Raw genomic sequence first — 24,943 nt, forward strand, 5'->3', positions numbered from 1 at the left:
ACCGCACCTGTGCTGAGCTCATCATACGGACTACTTCTGACTCCAACACTGTATGAACGGTTGTGAACGGCAGAATGAAAAGCAATACTGTGACGCTCAAGGCGGTGAGTCGGAGAGAGCGGGAGCCTCTTAAAGAGACAGAGGCCCAATTTCAAAGCGTCAAAGTTTGAACTCAGATTCCTTCTAAGTTCTGTTTGATTCATACAGCACTTTTATAACTATAGGTAACATAGCTTCTTGACTGTGCTATAAAATGGCACACTATTTATATAATATTTACACTATATGTGTAAATACACAAATACACCACCTGGGTGCAAACATTTAAATTTAAAGTTCATTTTGTACATAGAGGCTCAGGTAAATGCATACACACATTGGCCTAAAGCAATTCTGACCTCCACTACGCACTTCTTGCAGCTGTTGACAAGTTTCTGGATTTTTGACTCAGATTTTTTCAGCTCATTCCATGTTTAATAGGGTTGAGGTCGGGGTCGTTACAGAAAACTAATTTTAACTAAAAATGATTTTAATGTGCCAACATCATCGTCCTGTTGGAGCTTTCATCATTAAAGCCAGTATTTGTAAGATCAACCATGTTTGGAACAGAGAAAATACATCATGCATTTAAATAATAACAACAATAAGTTTGCCATGTCACAACACAGATACAGTATCTAAAGTCCATCACTTTATATCTCACTGTGGATCTGAAAAGGTAATATTTAAACTTTTATCTATGGTTAGTAAAATGTCACTGAACCTATTGTGCATTTCCTGTTATCTTCCGGGAAAACAAAACTCAGAACCTCCCCGTGCTGGCCTGGCCCCGGATAATCGGCTCCATACGCCGCTCCGCCGTTAGGTGTCGCTGTGCGCGCAGACTCTCGGCCGGGGCCGCGTGTTTGGTCCGATCGGACCCCAAAAAAAGTACAGCACTGAAGTGTCAGATAGTCCTGTTAACGCGTGAGAAAATCTCGACTTGCGGAGAGAGGGGAACTGAGACTGGGAGACGCAGAGAGGGAGAGAGTCCTGGGGAGACATTCCTTCCTTCCTCTCTCTGGGCTTTTCGCAGGACTCCAGTGGGGAACAGCGGAGATTACAGCAGCGGCGGCTGGAGGTGGTGGTTGGGGGGCGGATGCCGAAAAGGAGCGAAGACGCGCGGCGGGAGCACCAGACATGAGTCCGAGGTAAGAGAGAGGGGCGCAGGGATGGCATCCAGACCGCAGGGATGAGTTCATCCAAGGGTTTCTTCTAAGGCTTCCTTTTCAATCTTTTTGAATAAAGCGGACGCGGACCATGCATGTGGATTTGACTCATCCGTTTATCTTGAATAATAATGATAAAAAAAAAAAATAATAATAATAATAATAATAATAATAATAAAAAATTAAGCTGTAATATTTGCCGAAAAGTGGTGTCGACAACATTTAGCAATTCAAAAGAAACTTGAGAATAAATAAGGCAAACAAAGTTCAAATATGGCATTGACACGTCCTAAATGAAAAGGAAATGCAAACTTTCAATTTGGTGTATTTATCATGTTTACAGTCATTCGCCCAGAAGGCCTTTTGCGTAAACAACGCATCGGCTGGATCCGTCTCAGCCGACGATTAGAGGACTTAATGTTGCACAGCAGGTGTCCAGTCAAACCTCCTACTGGCTCTATTGTCTAGAAATTGAACGTTTATAGCTTAATTTGACGGGATTTTCTTGCATATTTGTGAAAAAAGTGGACGACCTTTCCCTTCCCCCTTTTAGCAAATGGAGTAAAGCAGAAGACAAATGAACCAACTTCTCAGGATAAAATAAAAGTCAAATTAATTAGTTGAAATTGCATCTTGGGACTAAATCGAAATAAATAAATAAATAAATAAATACGATGTACTACTTGATAGTATTTATTTTTTATTTTTTTATTTTTTTCCCCCCGCAAATTATTTCCCCAACATCTCCGAAGTCTACCGTCGGAGCTACACGACGGCTGCCTGTCCCTTTAAGACGATGTGTTGAGGAGTTCACGTCGGGGTCACTTGAAGTTCCTGCCCTCGATGTTACCTTTTAGTTTTATTATAGACTGACATCACACGGGGCGCTAAAACACTTAAGGCGCACAGAGGCTCCATTATCATCTCGGTCCGCGTTATTGGGCAGACTCAAAAATAGCTAAGGAAATTAAGAGAGACAGAAAAAAAGAAAGAAAGAAAAGAGAGAAAGAGAAGAGGGGAGGGGGGGGGGGATGATGCTGGGGCAAGCATATATGAATATATAGATATATATGTTTTTTTTCCTTAAAGAATAAGAAAGAGAGGCGGGGCAGTGAGAGACAGTGGGAGGACAAAAAAAAACGTAGGTGGGAGGGAGGACGGACCCAAGGAGCGAGAAGAAATTCATATCAATTAATAATCATAAAAAAAGAAGAGAGAGAGGGAGAGCGAGACAGAGAGAGAGATAGAGAGAGGAAGAGAGAGAGAGCTGGCAGACGCGCTCGGAAAACTGGCATGGGTTTTTGGAGGCTGGCAGTTGAACACTGAAACGTCAGATATGACTCCCAGATACTGCTGAGATGATCATTAAGGGAGACTTAGATCGGATGGCAGAAGACATCGGGCATGCAGGTAAGAGCCGAGCCGCTCAGGCAGAAAGACGCGGTGGGAGGAAGTATGACATTTCTGCAGTCCGGTTCAGAACCGGCAGCAGAGCAACGGAGCTTTATCCTATTTTCTTTATCTGAGTTTTCTTTTATTATTATTATTATTATTTTCTAGTTAAAGTCAGTGTACATTCTGCTGCGTTTTTCTCCAAGTCGAAGTTGATCAACAACACAGTGGTTGCTCTCTTTATCACACATTAGACGATCTAAAGATAATCGGATTTAAAAAAAAAAAATTATTAACGGAGAATATTACATTCGTAATATAATGCGGATTATTTTATTATTTTATTTTTACGTGCGTAAGAATGAACGCAGTCACCTAAAACGACCGGTAACGTCTTTAATTCTGCATTTTTAACATCCCGTCCTGCATCGTTTTCAAACCATTTCTTCCCCCTCCATCACTTTTTTGCCTCCTCGTTTTAGTTTTTAACCTAACATTAGTCATGCTGTTGATTTCATGCAGCGGGCAACGACGTCCACGCGCTGCGTATCGCCCTCGCAGAGAAAACAGTAATCGGGTTTCCTTTGGCCAAAGCGAGATTTGAAGTGACTTCTTTGGCGTTGATGACACGTCTGTAGCTGCTTTCAGCAACATTCTCACTGCATAAATTAGTTGTCACGTTTTTTCTTCTTCTTCTTCTTCTTCTTTTTTTTTGTTGTTTTTTGCTGGCGATTCTACACTTTCTGACATTTCATTTGTGAGCCGGATGGGAAGAGGTGGGGATGGTTCTCGCATCAGAAATGCCGGGTTCACTCGTGATTCGGTTTACTGTGCAATAAACGAAGCGGAGCAAAACAGATTACGGACGGAGGCTGAGAGGAGCGCTGTGCCTCCCTGCGACCCCCGGAGCCCGGAGCCCGGAGCCCGGAGCCCGGAGCCCGGAGCCCGGAGCCCTCTCTCTCTCTCTCTCTCTGTCTGTGCTGAGTGCGCCTGCTCCGGCTCTCAGACGGGGGGAGGGGGAGGGTGTCACTCCCTTTCTCGACGAATCCCCCCCCCCCTCCAAAAAAAAACACATCAAAATTGGATTCCAGTGAATTGGAAATCACACTCGAAATGGGGGAATTGAACGAGCAAATGAACAAATCGACAGTTCTTCAGACACTGGCTCCGCTCTGGGTTTGACTGGAAGGAAATTGCAGGTTATAAATTAACGTGATGGTTTTAGCTTTCTCGTTTGTCACCGCGTTTATTCCCGTAGAAATTAACGTGTCCCTTTTAAACAGCATCTCAAATATCTGTGAGGAGTTTTATAAATAAATATATATATATATATATATATATATATATATATATATATATATATATATATATAGGCGTTGACATTAAAAGCAGGAAACTGATTCTGATCTCTGCTGACCAAACTCTTAACAAGAACTTTTTTTTTCTTTTTTTTTTTTTAGTGCTTATACTTGCACTCAGACGGCTGCAGCCGATGTTAAAATCTTAGAACATTTGCTTGTGTGCTGCAGAAAATAAAAATAAAACAAGTACTAAGTGAGCAGAGTTAAATGAGCTTGGCTAAATTCAAAGGAAATGTCAATGTTTTGAACAGATGTCAGGGATAGGAGTCTATTTTTTATTTTTATGTTTTGCTTCTCTCCATACCCACAAAATTACAAAAGCGGAACGTTAATGCAATGCAAATGGCAGAATATCATCTTCATACACCACTTCACAGTTCTATAGATTTCTTCTTGCATGCTGTGATTAAAACTGTGGCTGTGCCTTTTTTCTAAATATTTTTTTGCATGAAGGTCACATTGATATATATATATATATATATATTTTAAAGATGTGGGCTTTTTAAGCAGTTAAAGATAATAAAAAAACCTCCAAAAAACAAAACAAAACAAAACTTGGTATCTCCATGGTTAGACCGCAGCTATCATGCTTGTTGTCACCACAACACATAACCCAGAATAATGTGTTGTACGCACAACATAACTTAGGTGCAATGCTGTTAGAGGTTGAGCTTTCTTTAATATGTGTCCACACAAATATAAGTCAGTGCAAGAAGGGAGACTGTTTTTTTTCTTCTTCTTTTTTTTTTCCGCTTCCGACGCAGCCGTTGCTTGATGCGCCGGCCTGCTGCTTGAGAAGGCACGCTGATGGTATCAGAGTTCCACACCAAGCAATAATGAGCTGAGTGGAGCGGAGAGAGACAATTTCAGCCAGTGCTTTCATCTGGTTCACTTCTACACCCAGCGCGTCCCGATGGACGCTGTGAGTTAGAAAGGCAGCAGGCCACAGAAGCGAGACGGAGAACAAAAAGTGGTCAGAGGTGTGAACATATGCAGTGACAGTGACCTCACAGAGTCTGATCCATCTGAGGCGTTCTTTCTTCGTCATCTCTTGGTGTTTATTGTCATGATCAGGCTGTTTATAGACAAAAACAAAAGCAACAACGAAAACCCATGCTGGAGTTTGCATTTTGAAATCATCGTTACAATTGCCACTCCTCACTGTGACTGACTTTCCGTTTTGTCGTTTGCCATGGTGAACATGCACTTGCAAAAAAAAAAAAAAAAATCATCAGAAACAGTGCTAAGAATTCCCCACGAGTTTCAAGAATCTGCACTTTAAAAAAAAAAAAAAAGGATAAAAAAATCAGCGTGAGATTTTTTTCTCCTCCTTCACGAGTTCCTCCTCTTATGCGTTCACTCGTCAAGGTTTTCTAAAAGTTCATACTTCCTCGTTGCTCGCACCGCGGGTGAAATAAACAAGAAGTGAATGAGCTGGTCTCAGGAAGACTGCGATCAGACGGATGACATGATATTTATTTAGTTGCTTGTTTCCCCATCAGTGACACCAAGGCCCCTGGGGGACGGCTGGAGACGTTTAATCTCAGAAGTAAACTGTCCTCGGATGCCACCGCTTGAACAATACGGCGCTTTTCATGCATTTATTTTAGGCCCGATGGAACAATCACTGTTGATGTTTAAGTGCGTGCGTGCGTTGGGGTGTGTGTGTGCGCGTGTGATTCCCGGAGTCCGCCTCAGTGCAAAGTATCGAACCGTCTAACGCTGATTTACACCTCGTGCGCTCTGTGGTCCTTATATGACTGAGGGGAAAGAGCGAGCTGGAGCTCTCTCTTTTTTTGGAACGCGTCCTTCCTCCCCGCCGGTTTATACCTGCTGTTCATCACACTTGTGAAGCATTCGTCTCTCGCTTTGTGGAAAGCTCCGCGCTCGCTCCTGTGGAGTACCTTTAGCAGGAAGCTGGCAATTTACAGAATAGATGTATATCTGAGGTTTGGGTAACTCAAGCTCTTTCTCTCTCGTTTTGCTCGCCGAGTAGGAGGTCAGTGCGCAGACTTGAGTTTCTGCTAATGAGAAAACCATTCCCAGTGCTCACCTTCAGCAAAAGTTCACTGTTGCTGACGGGCCCTCGTGGACGCTTCCCACACACTTCCCTTTCATTCCCGTCAGGTGGAGTCAGAAGAGGTTTCAACCTAAATCATAAAATGCAAAATTAAAAAGAGGCTGTTATTAAAAATTGGAATTTTGTGGCCTACTTCTCAGCTTTTGCAAAGCTGCTGGTTCCGGTTTTGGCCAATTTGGATTTCTCTTCAAGAAATGTAATAAGAGAAAAAAAATAAAATAAATATATATATACATCTAAAAAAAAAACAAGGTTAAAAATATATGCCGCTCTGAAAAAAATTAAGAGACGACTTGAAATGATCAGTTTCTTTGATTTTTACTTTTAATATTGATATGTTTGAGTAAAATGAACATTGTTCTTTTATCCTATGAACTACTGACAACATGTCTCCGAAATTCCAAGCAAAAAAATTGTATTTATTTGTAGGAAATGAGAAATGGTCAAAACAACGAACAAGATGCAGTGTTTTCAGACCTCAAATAATGCAAAGAAAACAAGTTCATATTCATTTCGAAACAACAACACTAACGTTTTAACTCAGGAAGAGTTCAGAAACCAATATTTGGTGGAATAACCAGGAGGCTTTCAGTGGGGTTCAGTGCAGCGGACTCTTCATTTGACCCAGAGCTGTATGTGTTCGAAGTTAGAAAAAGTCATTATTTAAATTAGAAGAAGAGACAGCAGTCTGTGGAAGGATAATGATAAACTGTAGAGTGTATATTCTAAGCTTTCTTTAGCATTTTATGTTAGCCATTAGCAGGGTTAGCGTCACCAAACTTAACTCTGAGATTTTGAAAAGAGCTGCCAGCATGTCTAAGCTCAACATGTTCCCCGAAAGATAGATTTTGAAAACCCAAAAAAGATAAAAAATAACAACTTTGTTCTATTTTTTACAGCCTTACTGTGAACTGCTATTAACCTTGCTCTTTTGAGACCTGAATGAACTCCAAAGAATTAAAATAGACTAGCTTAAAATAGAACTATCTTTTATTGTTCCATGGTGGAAAAATTCAGGTGTATGTGACAGGATATCGAGGCACGTGGATTCATGCAATCAAACGTAGAAAATAAATTAAGAATGATAATACTGCAGGGCATTTCACTAGATTCTAAGACCAAATAGTGTGCAGTTGTCAGGAAAAATCATCCACTGATCCATTTAGCTTCATACATCTGTGTGTGCACCTCACTGATACTGGAGAAGGCTAACAGTAGCAGCTTTCACTTCAAAGTGTTGTTGATACAACAATCTGCAAGTGTTTACGAATGTTGTGTTCACTGATCGGAAAAAACATCAGATTTTTTACCTTCCAACCTGTCCAGCTGAAAAGCAGCATGCTCTGTGCACTCATTTCTCCGCACATCTGTAATTGTAACAATAACTTTAATTCAAAATGCATTCATGTGCTATGAATCAAACTCTCATTAATCCAATATGCAAAAGTATTTACTTTTTTAAAAACATTTTCTTTTGATTCATTCATGTTGTTGTGTATATCACTTTTTGCTGACTTCAGAACGACAACTTCTGCATGAAATTTTACAGATCTTTGCTCTTGCAGGTGGTGGACTGAAGACTATGCTGGATGCCATGGAAGTTCCAAGTCATGCTAGGGATCTCCTCCTGCAGCTCAACAGCCAGCGCACCAAAGGCTTTCTGTGTGATGTCATCATTGTGGTGCAGAATGCGCTCTTCAGAGCTCACAAGAACATTCTGGCCGCCAGCAGCCACTACTTGAAGTCCCTGGTGGTCCACGACAATCTCATCAACCTTGACCATGAGATGGTGAGTCCAGCCGTCTTCAGGGTGATCCTGGACTACATCTACACCGGGCGCCTCAGTGAGGGAGACCCCACGTCCCCCACTGAACCCAATCTAGGTGCCGTCTTGGCAGCGGCCAGCTATCTGCAGCTGCTCGACTTGGTGGCCTTGTGCAAAAAGAAGCTGAGGAGAATTGGGAAGTACCCTCCCCGTCCCGGTCCCGCATTTCTACCTTACCCAAAAATGGTGCCCAGCAGCATGGGCTTAGGAGGTGGAGGCAGGTATAGGGTTTCTACTCCTGTGATTCAGTCCTGTCCTCCAGGGGGGATTCTTAACACACCCAGGGCGCCCTCGCTGGATGAGCTGGTCCCCCATCGAATAACCATCCATAGCGGCGAGCTGTATGCCCCCACGTCCAACCAGACCTCTCAGGTGTTCCCATCTCTGCCTGCTCAGCTGGGACGCCCAGGCCACGCCGAGAGGAACTGCTCCCCCAGCTTCGGCCTCGATCTTTCCAAAAAAAGCCCCACCTCCCAGTCTCAGCACACACCCTCTCAAACCCATATGGCAAACAGTCACAGCAATGAGGAGCGGGATGGAACTCTAAGTGGAGCCACTAGTCCCATTCAGGGGGCAAATGCTTTTATGTCCGAAAAGATGGAGTCTGTCGACCAGGCAGGTTCCCTCACCCCTCCAGCTTTTCCCCACCTAAATCAGCCCTTAGCCCCCCACCTGCCTCATCTACATCGCTCAGCTTCCCAAGGGACAGACCGCTACCCATGCCCCGTCAGCCCTGACACCCCGACAGAAGGTGGAGAAGCAGGAAGAGAAATGGGAAACATCTACCGCTGGGTGAAACACGAGCCCCTGCCGTACGCTGGGGAAGATGAAGACGAGGATGAGGATGAAGAGGAAGGGGCTGAGAACGGGGACCAGCATCACAATCATCACAAGCCAGGGGAGGAGAGCGAAGGTGTGGATGACAAGAGTGGCTCTGGCACGGAGGAGACGGGCAGCAGCGAGGGCCGTCCGTCCCCTACCGGCCCCATCGGGAGATTCCACATGCCGTATGAGCCCGAAAGCTTTGGGGACAATTTGTACGTCTGCATCCCCTGCGATAAAGGCTTCCCGAGCTCAGAGCAGCTCAACGCACATGTGGAGACACATACAGAGGAGGAGCTGTACAGCTCTGTTGGGGAGATGGGGAACAACAACAACAACAGCGGCACCAAAGGCATTGGCGGCAACACGAACGGTTACGGAAACCTCAACAGCGGCAATACTCCAAACAGCATGTCGCATCTGGAGACCAAATCTGACCAGGGCCTGAATTCGGGAACCATCGGGGAGATGATCAGACCTTACCGCTGTTCCAACTGCGATAAGTCTTACAAAGATCCGGCCACGTTGCGCCAACACGAGAAGACGCACTGGCTGACGCGGCCTTACCCCTGCAGCATCTGCGGCAAGAAATTCACACAGCGCGGCACCATGACGCGCCACATGCGCAGCCACCTGGGCCTCAAGCCTTTCGCCTGCGATTCATGTGGGATGCGCTTCACTCGCCAGTACCGCCTCACTGAGCACATGCGCATCCACTCTGGGGAAAAGCCCTATGAATGTCAGGTGTGCGGGGGGAAGTTTGCCCAGCAGCGCAACCTCATCAGCCACATGAAGATGCACAGCGGTGGGGGGACCGGAGGCGGCCTGACGGCAGACGGGAAGCTGAAGCTGGACTTTGCAGAGGGCATATACCCCCTGAGCAAGTATGCAGCGGAGCACCTGGGGCTGAAGCAGGAGAAGGCCAACGAGCTTCTCCTTCAAGCGCAGCAGCAACTGGTGGCAGACGCAAAGGCCATCGAGTGCCTCTACCCGCTCACCAAGCTTGCGTCGGAGCATCTGGGCCTCACCCATGAAAAGATGGACATCATGGGCCAACCACTTCCTCCTCCTCCCCAGCCAATCTCTGACAGCCGAACCATCGACCGCTACTCGCCCAGCTAAGACATTTGATATGTGAAGGTGGCAATCACAGACAGGTCTGCGCGCACTCACAGTTTGCAGTATTTGAAAGCCATTCACCTCAACTCCATATCTTCCTCTGCACCTCAGACTCAGGCCCGAGTGGAACTGGGTCTTGCTCATGCACACCGAACTGTTTAGACTGTAAGTGCCTTTCTATGCATCTAATGTATCTTTTTAAATCCTCCTTCATAAAGGAGCTCTACTTTCTGTGACCAAGGGACACTCGATGAAAGAACTTCAGTATTTATGTACAGTCTATGCAAACAAACATGTTTTTTTTCTTAATTCCAACCATTGAGCCATAGTGACTAAGTCAAAACCAAAAGGAAATTTATTTATTTTTGTATATGATGAAATCCAAAGAAAACATGTTGCAGAGATACTTTGCAATCTGACCCTAAACCTGTGTACTATTCATGTATGAAAAGAAAAAGAAAAAAGCACAAAAGGAACAATATTCAGGACTTTTTTTTTTCAATATTCAGGACTTTTAAGGTCTAAACAACATCAAGAAAAAAGCAACTCACCTGGATTTTTTATTATTATTATTATTATTTTCTTTTTTTGTACAATCTTGGGGTACGGGATACTTTGTGTGTCTTGATTCTTTGCTTGTCTCCCCCTTTTATGTGAAATAGCTGAAACGTAATGCATTTCTCTATGCCTTTTTTTTTTTCCCCCACTCCCAAGCGAGGGGCGGGGCTCTGTGTGGATAAATGCTCATCCCTTATGTGACAGCAGCGGTGGCTTAATCGGCTTTACACCATGCTTTCAACCACTCTTGAGCTAAAGCTTCCTCTGCAGTGTGACAAATGTTCCTTAGCTTTCAGCTGTTTTGGAGATGCACTGAGCAGAGCCCTGTGATCTCATGAGTGGGACATGATTGCACATACCCAGCTGATGACACACTAATCCCTGTTCACGCCGACTCGCGGGTGTTGGTTTGTGCTTTTGTAGAAACAGAGAGGCAGAGAGGTAGAGAGGCGTACGCCTGGGCTGAATTGGTGACGAAGGAGTCTGTCATTGACTGACAGACTTTGTTTCTATTTTAATAATTGAGTGATGGTCAACAGTGGTCAGAGGCCTTGTTGTGGACGCTTCCTTAGATTCCAGGGGCTGCATGATGGAGCACTGAGTAACACTGAACCTCTCCCTCCCTCACTATATTAATTTGTTTCTTCTGTAAGGAAGACTGTTTGGTTTTAATAATGGGACTCTGTGCTATTTTTTACTCAGTGTAATAATTTCATGAGTGTTCTCATTAGCGATGCAAATCTTTCAATTCCATTCGATTCCGATTTTTTCATGGTCACGATTCAATTCAGAAGTGTTTTTTTTTTTGAAACGGAAACCAATTTTTTCCACTCAAACGCTCCGGAGATTGTATTTAAATGATTTGCATGATAAGAGAAACAGATTTATTTAAAGCAATTCTTTAATATTCCATACTGCATCAAATCTAATCAGTTTACATTCACACTAAAGCAGGGATTGCGCATAAAATTCTGCAACATAAATTACCAGCATTAGGTCAGCTTAGCTGCGTGGTTTTTCTGAAATAAAAAAAAAATGATCAGAGAATTATTCTATTAAATTTAAATTTAAAACGCATTTTAAAATCAATTTTTGAGCATTTTGATTTAATCCAGAATTTCCAGGACTAGGAATTGTGACTCTTTATAGAATCATTTTTTCCCCCCCTCCACCTCTAACTCTCATGCTGGCCCATAGCTTCTCATCCCTCTCATTTTTCGGCATTGCTGTGGCCCCTTGCCTTATAAGCACTCTACCAACTTAGAGGGACGATATTCCCCTTCGCACACAGCAGCCTGCTAATCTGTCAGCAACAGGATCAGAAGAAAGCAGCCTGTTGTGACTCTTCCCTGAACAAGCCGGTGGGGTGAACAAGCTCTCCCCCAGCTGCTGTCCTCCAGTAAATCCCTGTGAAATCCCACTTTCTCCTGGACAATTCGCACTTGCTCGCCGGCATGATGTCCCATTTCACGCCTGCCATCTCACTCCTCTGATCCACTGTAAAACGTTACATCCGAACCCCAAGTGTCTCCTCTTGCCTCTCTGTCTCCCCCCCCCCCCCCCCCCCCCAGCCAGTCCCGCTCAAGCCAAAGTTTTGAGATAAAAACTTATTTCCTGACCGAGGAATTCTTCCAACTTGAAAACACAAAGAGCACTTAAAAAAAAAAAAGTTGTGTTTTGAAGGCACTTTTTTTTTTTTCTTTGTCTGCAATTTTTTCCACCAAAGAATATGTCGGCCTTTTTTTTTCTTTCTATTTATAGCTAGTTCTTGATTTAGATTAGGGAGAAAAAATAAAAATAAAAAATTGACCACTATAGTGCCAACGCCAACCTCTGGAGGTGAATGTGAAGACTAAAGCCATAAATACACTGTGACAGAAATAGTTATTCTGAAAGCCTTAAAGTAAAAAAAAAAAAAAAGTGCCTCACTTTTGTGAATATGTTTTTTTTTTTTTTTTTTCAAATGTAAAAATAATTTAAGGGCGTCTCTTCCAGTAGCATATGATCATATCGAGCATGCTTTATCTTGTGACTTTCTGTTCTTGTCTTCTTTTTGATTTGTGGCGCACGTTGAAAAAGAAAAGAAAAAAAAAACACAACAAAAAGACTGGTGCTTACCTCAGGACTGAACCCAGCTAAGATTTTGTAAACCTTAGCCCAAAAATATTGGCCTCACCACCCCCATGACAAATACACCTATTTCTTTACCAAGGGGGCAGCAGTCCCTGTTTTTAAACCTGTGGTTTTTCTTCGTGTGTTTGAACATTACCTTTCCTATTATGGTTTTATGGGTGAAGAGATGACATGTGTTGTTATGTTTTGCCTTTCATATATAGTTACTGTCGTCCTCAAAGAGGCGCTTCGTTTTACTCCTACACCATTAGAGGCTGTAAATGTTTGTGATTTTTAATAACTGGGTATACACGGTTTGCGTTTTTATGTTTTGAAATTTTCTTTAGCCACATGTACGGCGATATCTAGGTGACAAGTGCTGTGTTTTGAAATATCTCCCCCACCCACAACGACGTGATGTGATGCCTCATCAGCACTTCCTCAAACAGACCGGCAGTATCTCGGAAACTAACCTCACGTCGCTCTGCCCCCTTTTTCCCCTGAAGATGTTGAACTCTTGACACCGGCCAGACAGAGGTCGCGCTCGCGCAGAGGAAGTCGGCTTGTTCGTTCTCGGCCGCCTGGTGCCTTCAGCTGAGCTCCGTGACCAAAAAGTCTAAAACAACTGCTCGCAGGGCTCTCGCTGGCAGAAAAAAAAACAACACAAAGCAAAAAAAAAACACGCTCCATAAACAAGTGCATGTGTCGTAAAATGTAGGAACAAGCGGATGTGAGTCGTGGGAATTCGAGGCTCCTTTGCTCTCTCTCGTTCACTGGCTCTAGTGAAAATCCAACTCCTTGCCAGCACCACCAAAATAACACGATACGTTTCCACTTCAAATCTGCGCTGAGCGGAAACGGAAAGATAATGCTTGAATCGTTTTTTTGTTTTACAGTATGCACTCTATGAAATTTTCTTCATCTGCTTTAACATGTGCAGCAAAGTGCGTTGGCCGAGCATCTATAGGGCATCTATTCACTTGATTGTTTGTCTGTCACTGCGCTACATGGGCATAAGATGAGCTGTGTCAGTGCGTGTTCTGGGAATAGATTTTTTTTTTTTGCTGTGAAGGAGAAGAGCTGAGGAGCAGGAAGTGAACTTTTGGCTGGTGAGCAGCGCTGAGCAGGATGTGCCGTGTGTTTCTGCTCACAAGCAGATATGGGGAGGGAGAGAAGCGGGGAGAACGCAGCGGGGTGGACGTGAGCCATTGTCTCAGTATGGAAAGCCTGTTCGTATTTCTGAAGCTCTGGATTCAGAAAAGCAGTGGACTGTATCTTCTCTGTTCCTTCCTCTTATTTGCTCTTTGGGAATAAAACTTCTGCTCAGTGTCACTGAGCTTTAGGAGCTTGGGTGGGTGTGTGCTTTAGAAGTTGCACAGTGACCAGGACTTCAGGGTTATATATATATATATATATATATATATATATACTGTTTGTATCTGAGATGTTACCCTATTAATCTTTACAATGTCATGTTTTGTTGCGTTACAACTGCAAACTTGAGTGCATCTTGTTGGAGCTGTGCATCACTATAAAGTGGGATGAAGAAGGTCATAGTTTTCCATTTTATTTCATTACCGAATATTAATCTGAAAAGTGTGGCTTGCATTTTTATTCATTTTGATCTAAATTTTGCAAACTAGCTAATTCTTTGCTTGCAAAGCCTTTGCACAACTGATTTCTCGTATTATTATCCTCAACAAGGGTTTTTGTATGGACTGGGCCAGTTTAACACTTGAATGTTTTCATCTAAGCTGCTTCATTGTACTTTAGGGTTTACATTGAAGATTGTTTACTTGCCCAGTTGTTGGTTTTTCACCAGAAAATAAATTACAATTATGAAAGTAGCCCCCTAGCATAGTTTATCTGTATTCTATTTAGAATTAAGTAGCTAAATACAAATGCACTCCACACTTTTTGGATTTTAATTTTTTGATGTTTATAGACTTTGTGCATTTTACCCTTCTACTTCGCAATTATTCTCTACTTTGGGTAAATCTGTCAGATGAAATCTCAATTAAATACCTACAATGTTGCGGTTGTAACCTAACAAAATGTAAAAAAAATTAAAAAAAAGAAAATGGTTCAAGTGGGGTGAAATAGCTTTAGCGCGGCACTGTAAATAATTTCATGTGGCTCCGAAAGTAAAATGTAAATAAGTAATAAAAATGTCGGCATGTTTCTTTTTCTCTGTGGCTGTCTAATTTAGTCACAGTCAAATTATTGGAGCCTTGTTTCAATTTACTGGTGTAGCCCCAAGGGATTTTATGCCATTTGCCTTCGTTAATGTTATTTAGATGAGAAACCAACACAGCAAGCCTCTCCGGGCCACCATAAAAGTTTAGATTAAGATACTCTAAAATTTATTTAATAGGTTCTTAAGAGCTGATTTGTAGTCATATAAAATAGAAAAAAAAAATTAAAGGGGGAGGCCATATTGGAGAGCTCTCTGCCAGTTTTTGTAAAAGAAAGTGTTTCTCCACCAGCAGAACAGGAAAAGATTATGTGACTCTGACAAGCTGAGTTGTCCTGTTCTCCTACCGCTGTTTAACTTTTATTAGATTTTACAGCGTTTGCCAAAAAGACTAAAGCACTTAGCAGACATGACAGAAGTAAAAGCAAAACTAAAGTACAAATTTCATGACTTTCACACGTCAAACTGTGAAATCTAAGCAAGCTAGGCCTCTGACTAATTTGGCATTATAGTAAAGATCTTCTTTTATCTGGCATATCATGGCACTTCTATTCGTTTCTAAAAGAATTTATGCCTAGATGCACACTCCTGAAACCGGCTGTGAGCTTTAGCATTTACTCAACAACGTAGCATGTAAACATTTTCTCTACAACCTGAAGTGTTCATTAGTAGTACAGGGGTCAGAAACTCTGCTAGCAAACTGACTTTAGTATCGGTGGTGTCGCTAAGGTAGCTAAAGCTTGACGCAACATTTTTAAATGTACTCTAACCAGGTGGCATAAAGCTAGACTAAAATGTGCTGTCCATTAGCAGTGAGATCATTAGCATCAGGGATAACAAGCTCAGTTAGCTAGAACGCCTTACGTTAGCCCTATCTGCAAAACTAGCTAAGCTAGATTACAGACAAAAACAAACGTACATTCTCGCTCCAACGCAGATATTCGTCAGAACTGAGCTTTTTTAAACTTAATATATTCAGCTTAATATATTAATTGATAATACAATCCATTTATCAGCCTTAATATCCAATGTAGGAAAGTCCAGCTAATTATCAGGTTGACTGAACCAGCATTTTAAGTTGAGCTACATAAAAAAAAATCTAGGCTTCATCAAAACAAAGTAAAATTGTTACATTGAACACTATATTCACAAACAAAAAAAGTATTTTTCTAGCTAATATTTAAAACCTTAAAAAAAAAAAAACCTTTTCTATTTATGCCGAAGCCTTGCTGTATTCATAATACTGTCTTATAGTCTTAACAGACATTAATCTGTCTTAATTAGCAGTTACTCAGTTATCTGACGTATTCACTTGCTGCACCTGTAAGACCTCCAGGTCTTACCTGTCCCGCTGCTCAGAAGCACGAGGGACAAGACTTTTTTTTTATTATTGCAAGCAGCAGCTGCTTTCCATTTATTTGCCCCCAAACTGCATTTTTCTTAGACGAAAAAAAAAAGAGAGAAAAAAAACAGGAATCGCCGCATTGTGATATTTTTCAAAAACTTTTATTACGCCTTTAGCTTTCCCAAGAAGTCCCACGACCGACCACCCTCCCTCTGGCTCTCCTCCCTCCCACCGGTGCACAGCTTGGCTGCGCTGCCCTTTTACCCTGACGGAGCACAGCTCCCCTCTTCACCTCGCTGCTCCTCCTCCTCCTCCTCCTCCTCCTCCTCCTCCTCCTCCTCCTCCTCCTCCTCCTCTCCCGTTAACTTGCTTGACTTCCAGCTGTTTTTCATGCAGAAGATGACTGTTGTCTAAATGTTTACATGGAGAGCTACTTTCTTTTTCTTCTCGTCCCCCCCCGATCCCCCTTTTTTAAAATGAGCTTTGATGCGTGTATGAAGAAAGTGCAAACTTTTGCGGCCAAAAAAAAAAAAAAAAAAAAACAGACAAAAAAAGTATCCGACGCTGTTATTATATTCAGATTTTACGCCAAGAAACGGTGTGTTAAAGGGAAGATTAAAGGCGATGTGCCGTTGTAGAGGAAATGCAGAATAATAAGAGGGGAAATGTTCAGGGGGGGAAAATATGCTCAGAAAGATGCCAGTAAAGTAAACATGTTTGAAATTGCACAATTGAGTCGCGCCTTGGTTGCACCAGCCAAGTCATGCGTTGGAGATGGAGAGAGAACAAGTAAAAGGAGAGAGGTTGAGAGTGAAAAAGAAACAGAAACACAGAGGGTGGAAACCCCCCCGCCCCCTCCCAATAAAACAGCTTGAGCTCGATAGTTGTGGCTGTTTTTGAGCTGACGATTGCAGCAATGCTCGTCAGGTTTTTTTTTTGAAACGCTTGCTCACGTCGTCGTGTCTTCCGAGATGATTACCCCACAGTGTGTGCCTTTGTAAGCCCGGATAGTGCAAGGGTTTCTGTTCGCACGTCACTTTACATCTGTTCGGCTGCGTTAAATGCAGAAAAAGAAAAACATGGATTGACTCGTTTGACTTACAGCACAACTTCGAAACTCACAGAGAAAGGATGAAAAAAAAAAAAAAAAAAAAGAGCCAGAAATTGGAGCATTTTGAAATCTCAAACACACACGCACACACGCCCACACACACGCAGCTGGCTGGCAGACACCAGATTAGGTCAGATTTAATTAGGTCGCCCTGCTCCGTTTGGAGTGTCGCTCCTAGTTGAGAAAGTCATTTTTAAAGAGGAACCCGCGCCAGTGACAGATTCCCTTCCAACCAAAGCCTCGGGGGTCCTCATGCAGAAGGCAACTATTTTGGTTCTGAATTAAAAACACGTTTTACGCGTCGATGCAGTCGATCAGAATCTGATCAAACTCACGTTGGATCTTAGGGATGACGCAAAAGTTCAGCAGCAGCTCAAAGTGCCTTGTGGACGGCGGCTGTTGGAAACAGCTGGAAACTTAACGCGCGCGCGTCCAAACGTCGCAGGGGAAATGGGATTTTTCAGGACTTCAAAATGGATCTGTTTGCAGCAGAACTTCATAAAACATGAGCAGACTCCAATCCTTTCTTCTTCTTCTTCTTTTTTTTTTTTTTTTTTTTTTTTGCGGTGGTTACAATTAAAAGCAATACTTTAAACCAAACAGTATTTCAAAGAAGAAGAAAGAAAACACACACACACACATTCTGCCTTTTTATGTGTCAATATTGATCTTATCTTGCTTTCATGAAATGAATGTATTTATTGCATGTCCAAATGTTTCATAGCTATTTTTTTCTTTTTCTGTGTAAATTTAATTGTGGGTTTTTATAAGAAATTCATTTTATAATGACATATTGATGATTTTTTTCTGTTGTTGTTGTTGTTGTTGTTGTTGATAAGGCTTTTATTTTTTTAAAAGCCAATGTGAAAAATGTCTTTTTTTCTGTTTGTTTTGCAGATATACTCCAAATCAACTTGGCAATAAAACAAATTGCGTAATGGACTTTAAAGTCAACTTCTGCCTTTGTTTTGACTATACATAAAAAAAAAAAAAGAACGCCTGTATACATTTCTAATGTGCGAATAATTTCAATATATTTTTTCTCCATTTCTTGTTGCTACTTTGATTTATAGTAATTCTAAACATTTATATTCGTAGCCACATTGATTACCCATGAAACGAGTTTTTCATTAATAGAAAAATATGAGGCAAAAAAAAAAAACACACAATAAATCCCATTTGAGTGCGATGATGACTGCAAGTATAAGCTACTTCGGTTCATTTTCCGGGAGTGCGCTGCCCTTCCAGTTCATAATCTCCCATATGGAGACATGTGAGTGCCTCATTTAGGACAAAGAATTTCAAATGAATCTCATACATCACACCAAGTCCACATGCAACAATGAGCAGATCCATTACTCTGTCAGCAGGAACAAAAACCCGCCAGGCAGGCACACACACACACACGCACGCGGACACAGACTGTGTAAAAAAAAAATTCACCCCATTATCACCAGCACATAAGAAATCACGCTGCCTTCCAGATGTTTGATATGAATCAGGCAACAAGCCACAAATCACAGCTCGACTTTAAACAAATTAGCATTTCTTCTCTCAGGTGCTGTAAATCATCGGCGTTCATGAACTGGAGGTGCTTCCCTGAGAGATCAGATTCGCTGGGTGTAATGACAGACAACCCCCAAACCCCCCCGGCCCCAAACTGTATGCTGTTCCACCGGTGGGTGAAAACACAACGAAACGTTTGACATCCATCACATGTCTCACTTAATGCTGTTTCCCTAACTTGGAGTGCAGACGGGGTTTTTTTTTCTCTTTTTTTCTCCCCCCTCCCTTTTGACTACAAATTCCAGCAGGAATGTTGCTGCAAAGTTTCTCGTTTTCCTTTTTTTTTTTTCTTCTTTTGGCTGTCAGAATGAAACACTTTAGCGGTAGAATTTGCACATGAACAGAATGAGGCGTGTTTAAAGCGGCATATATGTGCACGGTCAAGTGGGTTCTCAGGCAGAGAGCCGGATTAGCTTCGCTCCTGGATTTTAAAATGTTAAACAGTGAGAGTTCAAGTTTTGTTTGTTTGTTTTTGATCAGAACTTACAAAGCCTTGCAAAAGTATTCACAGTTCCTGAACTTTTGAGAGTTTAGCACCTTATGACTCTAAACTTCAATGCAATTTATTGAGATTTTAATACGACACAAGACAGGGCACAACTTGCAATTCTGTAATCTGTTGACTAGTGGCATAAATAAAATGTTGAAAGTCATTCATAAGGAGTCCTGTTAAACATTTACCTTTCATTTTGAAGACTTGGGTAACAGCAGACGTGTGGAAGAAGTTGATCTGGTCAGAAGAACTCACGTTCAAAATGCTACACGTGGAGGAAAATCGACTCTGAACATCGCTCTGGAAACATCATCACCATGGTGAAACATGGGGGTGACAGCATCATTCTGTGGGAAATGTTTTCCCCTTTCTTGACAGAGATCATGGTAACGTGAATAGAGCTAAACACAGGGGCCTTTAGGAAGTGGCACTCCCAAAAAAATTTTTATGAGGGTGGCCAGACCAGGCCAGTAGAACTTTTAGCAGGGCTTAGGTAAAAATAAATAAGTAAATAATATATATATAAAATAAGTTGTGTGTGTGTGTGCTTTTCTGTACATGATTATTGGGCCCCCCCTGGCCCCTCGCTGGAGCGCCACTGCCTTTAGGAGAAGTGTAGATCTTGAGATCCAGGTTTACCTGCCAGCAGAACAATGACACTGCAGATATAGGCAGAGCTACTACTAATTCGCGTTTCCAGATGCAATCCATTGGTCTGAACTGAAAGCATTTTGAAAGTAAGACATTTTAGTCTCTGGAAGCGCACTGTTGGAACACAACGCGCTAAGACTTGCAGCCTGAGTTTCTTTCAGCGAATAAACGTAATTAATAAACATTTTCCTAAAAGTCTCGACCCGGGAGGCTGAACACAAACGTACACCAGACGCTTCAGATTTGTATTTGTGAAGAACCCCCCCCCCCCCCCCCCCAAAAAAAAAAAAACTTGGAAAACCATGGAACCTTCTTCTTTTTTTTTTCCATTCACACTGTGCTCAATCACATAAAATCTAATTATTAAAAGCTTGTGTTTGTAATGAGACTAAAGTGAAGAAAGAAGGTTCCAAGGGTACGAATTCTTTTATTTATTTATTTATCTTTGCAAAACATTCCCACGGGGCCTGTGCATTTAAAACAATAGGGCACTAATTTATGTTTCCTGCACGATTCTGTTTGTGCCTCACTGCAGGAGAGAGTCCACATGACTGCGATCCAAAACCAAGACATTAAAACGTTGGTGATGATCCCCTCTCTGAGCGAGAAAAGCCACGTGTTTGGCTGGGAACGAAAAGCAAGTGCAGGGTTTCGAAGCTCGGAGCCTGCCAGAAACCGCGGTGCCCGCCGGTCATACTGGGAGCGCAGGAGGCCTCTGGCAGCTGGCCTACCACCACCCTGCTCCCAAGCCTCTCTGCCACTCGGAGGCGCCGTATTAAATGCCAAAGGTCTGAGGGGTCGGGTTTCCCACAGCGGGCCGCAAAGAATGAGTGCCAGGTTTTAGTGATCTCCACCAGCACCTTGAGCCTCTGCTGCCCTCTGTTACACGCTGTGTCTATCCTCCAGTATCAAGAATATATATGTTGTTTTTTTTAAAAAAAATACAGTAATTTGTTGTTAGGTATGATTGAAAATGTCTCATGTTTGCTTATGGTTATAGATGGAGTGTTTAGGACGTCACCCTTAGTGAAACTTCAGAGAATATACAGACATTTTATGTAAATTTGACTTTTTTGAGCTTTTTGTCGTGTTATAATGTTATTCCCTCATCAAAAACACATCTGGAGGGTTGGCTTGATTCTTTTATGCATGTTTGAGAAATCTTTTAACTTCTCATGCCAACCATTCAGCTGTGCAAGAAGGCCTGGCTGGACCGAGTTCCACACAGAGCGGTCCTCCCTTGCGACTCCTCCACTCAGTTCCTTCAAACTAGCCTGCAGCAATTAGCAAACACCTGGTGGAGCTGCACATCTGCTGTGCTCAATACACGAGCTGCTTCTCAGTGCAGCGCTGGTCGTTGTTCACTGGTTAATAGAGGAGCCATGTTGTGATGACTTCCTGGAGGTGGAGTTTCAAATAAACAGCTTGAGGTTTTCAAGAGACAGAGGCCCAATTTCAAGTGATTAAAGTTAGCAATAAAGGAATATTTGATATATACAGCATTTTTATAACAATTGACAGTAACATAGTTACTTGATTGTGCTATAAAATGCCTGAAAAATACACAATGTTGCCCCTTTAAGAAGATAATGTTCATAGAGTTATCATACTGGTGGAATAAAACAAAACAGAATTTTGCAAGTGGAAAGATAATGATTTATAATTTTTTTACAATGTGAAAAGCCAGGTGTGCATTTGGATTTCCCCCCCGTTACTTTGACACCAATAAATAATGGTCAGTGCAACTAGTTGAATAGAATAGAAAAGAAAAAAGAGTGGAAATAGAATAGAATGGAAAGGGGGAAATTCAAGCATAACAACAGCAAAGGAATCGCACAAAAAGTTCTTAAAATGTTAAAAACAATATACAAAAAAACAAGATTAACATTAACAATATTAATATATCGTTCAAGAACAGAAAATACTGTGCATTTATTAGAAATCGGCATATCCAAGATATCCAAGAGACGTGCAACGGAGTTGAATAAATTTTTTTTACAAAATGTACGTAAGTAGCATTCAAAATTCAACTGATTAGTAAATTAAACCCGCCTGTGTTGTACATTATATACTGTATATTATTGTTAAATCTGTGACGTGAAGGTCCTCTTTTTGAGTTTTGTCAGAGAGCATTTTTATAGAGGGATATAACTGTGGACATCTACAGTATCTAAACTGAGAGGCCAGGCAAGGAGAGTGTTAATTACAGAAGCAGCTTGAAACCACAGCAAAAATGTGGATCAGATGAGACCAAAATGACAATTTTTGACAAAAATCCAAAGTGCTATATGTGGGGAACATACCATCTTTTTCATACCATTTTCATGTATATATATTGATCATTGGCATTAGATTGGAAGTTTGGTCTCTGAAGGACCAAGAAACTTTCATTTTGTAAAGAACACTCAACACTGGAACGGGAAGATATGTTGATTATCCAAAACAAAACAACTAAAATAAAATGGAAATAGAAACCACACACAAGCACAACCATAAATAAGACAGATATCTCTGTAAACAAAATTTTTCTTCAAAGAGGATATTAATAATCTGAATGGAAGTTATCGAGCTCATTTTAATTTATGATGCGATTGATCGCTCAGTCTCTAGATGGGCAAAGCTGGAAGAAACAAAAAGAATTGCAGGTGTGTTTCTTCTGCAAGTTTCAGAATTTTATTTGTAAAATAAACCACATTCCTTCCACTTCATAAGCAATTTTTGTGTGTGTGTGTGGGTGTGTGTGTCGTGGTATATTCTATAAAAATGACATTTAAGTTTGCAGTTTTATACTACACATTAAAGCAGACTTAAAGATCGATTTCCGATGTTTTTATTCTTGTTTTGCATTGTGTTGTTTTATTTTCAGCTCTCTGGGAGCAAACGTTTTCCCGACGTCTCCTTTTACAACTGACAGTGTAAAGTCATAATCACTTTCATTTCTCATAATTATTCTTGGCATGTCAGAAGTAGACTAATTTTGACCTTTGGATTTTTTTTTTTCTTTTCTTGTTTCGTTGTCATGTGAATTTTCACTTTAGCTCCTTCGGCGAGGATCAAAGAATCAGAACCGAGACGAGGCATATCGATTTCCTGCTTCACTCATCCTGGCACTCTTCCTCTTTCGCCTTGTGCTTTGAACGCTACGTTTGTCTTTTCTAAACCCGTGCACATTTATTCTCTTGCCAATCAAGGACATGAAATGACAGACGATGGTTCAATGAGTCAGTGTCTACATAATGCAAAAAACAAAAAAAACAAAAAGAGAAAGAAAATAATTTTAGAAAGGGGAAGCAACACACAGTAAAAGCCTTTGAGCCATGGCAGCTGCATAGACATATTTTAAATGATTTCTAAATTTGTGTTGTGCATGCAAATAATTTGCTGTTTCATGGAGATTTGCAAAAGCTTGCATCGTGATTTTCTCAGCCAGCGACTAAGTGGATGAATTAGGGAACAAAACTGCAAATGACCAGACGTGCCCTGCGATTCTAATAGCTTTACCGATAAAGCGTTTTAAAATAAACAAAGGTCCACAAAGTGCTGTGCACGTGGGAACGATAAAATGAAACAAAAAACACGTTGAAAATAGAGTCGGCCTTTTCCCAAATGTCCCAAAAGCCTCGGCAAGTAAATATATTTTAAACAAAAAAAAAAAAGAAAAAGATTTTTAAACTCAAAAGTAGGAACAAGTCTCTTTGAGATGTAAAGCAGATCATTTAACAACTTCGGAGCAACTACGGTGAAAGAATGGTCCGTTTACGTTGGGTTTAAGGCGCATTAAGGACCCGATGGAGCAGGAAGACCAGGGAAAGATTTTAACAGCAAATTAAAGAACTTCATAAAGGATCCTGAAATGTGTGCCTCGAGATGACATCTGTGAACCGGGGCTATATCAATAAAACTGAATCGAATAAAATGTAAAAAAAAAAACGGATGCACCCATATGAAAATGTGGGCCGATATCAATATCCGATATTAATATCGCTGTTACAGTTGATAATGAATATTTATCGAGGTTATATACATTTTCTCCCCTTTTAACGCCTTGGGGAAAAAAACAAACAACCAAAATACCGACTTCACCACTGCGTCTTGCTTCAGTTAAACTTCCCACAATCCTTTGCTGCATCACCATCACTGTCACATGACCAAACACCACATGACAAGCCTCCTCCTCCCCACTACCACAGAAACAAATGGCAACAAGATGAAGATGAATATCGGTTGATAATATTGGGCCAGGTTTATGTATTGAACCGATACTGATATCAGTTCGATATTAATCCGTTTTAAAATTAAAAACAGAGTAATATCAGCCGTAGCCAACGTTAGCATCCACGTAACGTGCATCCCTAGTAACAACGGCATGGATTTCCGTTTCAAAATGTAAAGTATTTTGAAATATCAAATATTTCAAAATATAAAATAGTGTGTCACTCAGCAAGTGACATGAGGATCTTGTCAGATTAAATGACATTTTGTTTAAAACTTTGTGTTACTTCAGTCATACATCTTGTGGAGAATGAACTTTTAAAAAAAGTAAACCCCTTTCTCTTTAGTTTCTTAGAAGATTTTACAAGTACAACATAAAGATAAATATTAATACAGAAAATTTTGTTTCCATGAACTTTTAGCTCGTTTGCATTATTGTGTCTGTTGTCTCCCTTGTTCTTCTTCACAACAGTCCACAGATTCTCTGTGAGGTTTTGGTCAAGTCAATCCAGTCTAACCAGTCAAGCTCAGTGACGTCTTTGGGAAATTCCTGCCTATTCCTGTTGGGAGATGAAAACAACAAGCAAACAAAAGCATCACCTTAACCTCCTGAGACCCGGGCTTTTGTTTGATGTGCATTTTTTATGTCTCCTTACTATTTGGGATTAGTATGACCTAATTTTAGTTGAAATTAAATTTTAGCTTTCTATGTGCTCTTGAACTATGTCAAAACCAATGCCCTCATATGAGGACAATGGGTCTGTTTTTGCATATACATTTCTCCTTGTCATTTGGGATCATAAGGACCCAATTGGCCTAAAAATGAAATTTCAGCTTTCTACAATAAGTGGTTTTCTCAAAACCCAATGTCCTCAGACGAGGACATTGGGTCTA

At 41.4% G+C, this 24,943-nt stretch overlaps 1 protein-coding gene across 2 annotated transcripts; it reads left to right on the forward strand.

The window, feature by feature from the left end:
- Positions 1-698: 698 nt before the first annotated feature.
- hic1 (HIC ZBTB transcriptional repressor 1) lies at positions 699-11,916 on the forward strand. 2 transcript variants are annotated; one of them, XM_023350866.1, is made up of 2 exons: positions 699-1,190; positions 7,607-11,916. In XM_023350866.1, the coding sequence occupies exon 2, from the start codon at positions 7,624-7,626 to the stop codon at positions 9,808-9,810; it is 2,187 nt and encodes a 728-aa protein (XP_023206634.1). In that variant the 5' UTR covers positions 699-1,190; positions 7,607-7,623; the 3' UTR covers positions 9,811-11,916. The 2 variants fall into 2 exon arrangements, with proteins under 2 accessions (XP_023206634.1, XP_005814328.2); XM_005814271.3 differs by lacking the exon at positions 699-1,190 and adding an exon at positions 2,343-2,618.
- The last annotated feature ends 13,027 nt before the right edge of the window (positions 11,917-24,943 follow it).

The sequence above is a fragment of the Xiphophorus maculatus genome, chromosome 18 (genome assembly GCF_002775205.1).
Source record: "Xiphophorus maculatus strain JP 163 A chromosome 18, X_maculatus-5.0-male, whole genome shotgun sequence".
In the NCBI taxonomy this organism is placed as follows: Eukaryota; Metazoa; Chordata; class Actinopteri; order Cyprinodontiformes; family Poeciliidae; genus Xiphophorus; species Xiphophorus maculatus.

What these genes read in the sequence shown, in the direction of transcription:
- hic1 (XM_005814271.3), top strand. Translation starts at nt 2,567, where the DNA reads ATGATCATTAAGGGAGACTTAGATCGGATGGCAGAAGACATCGGGCAT. An exon ending in AGAAGACATCGGGCATGCAG is followed by an intron (nt 2,619 to 7,606) that starts GTAAGAGCCGAG and finishes TTGCTCTTGCAG; the next exon opens with GTGGTGGACTGAAGACTATG.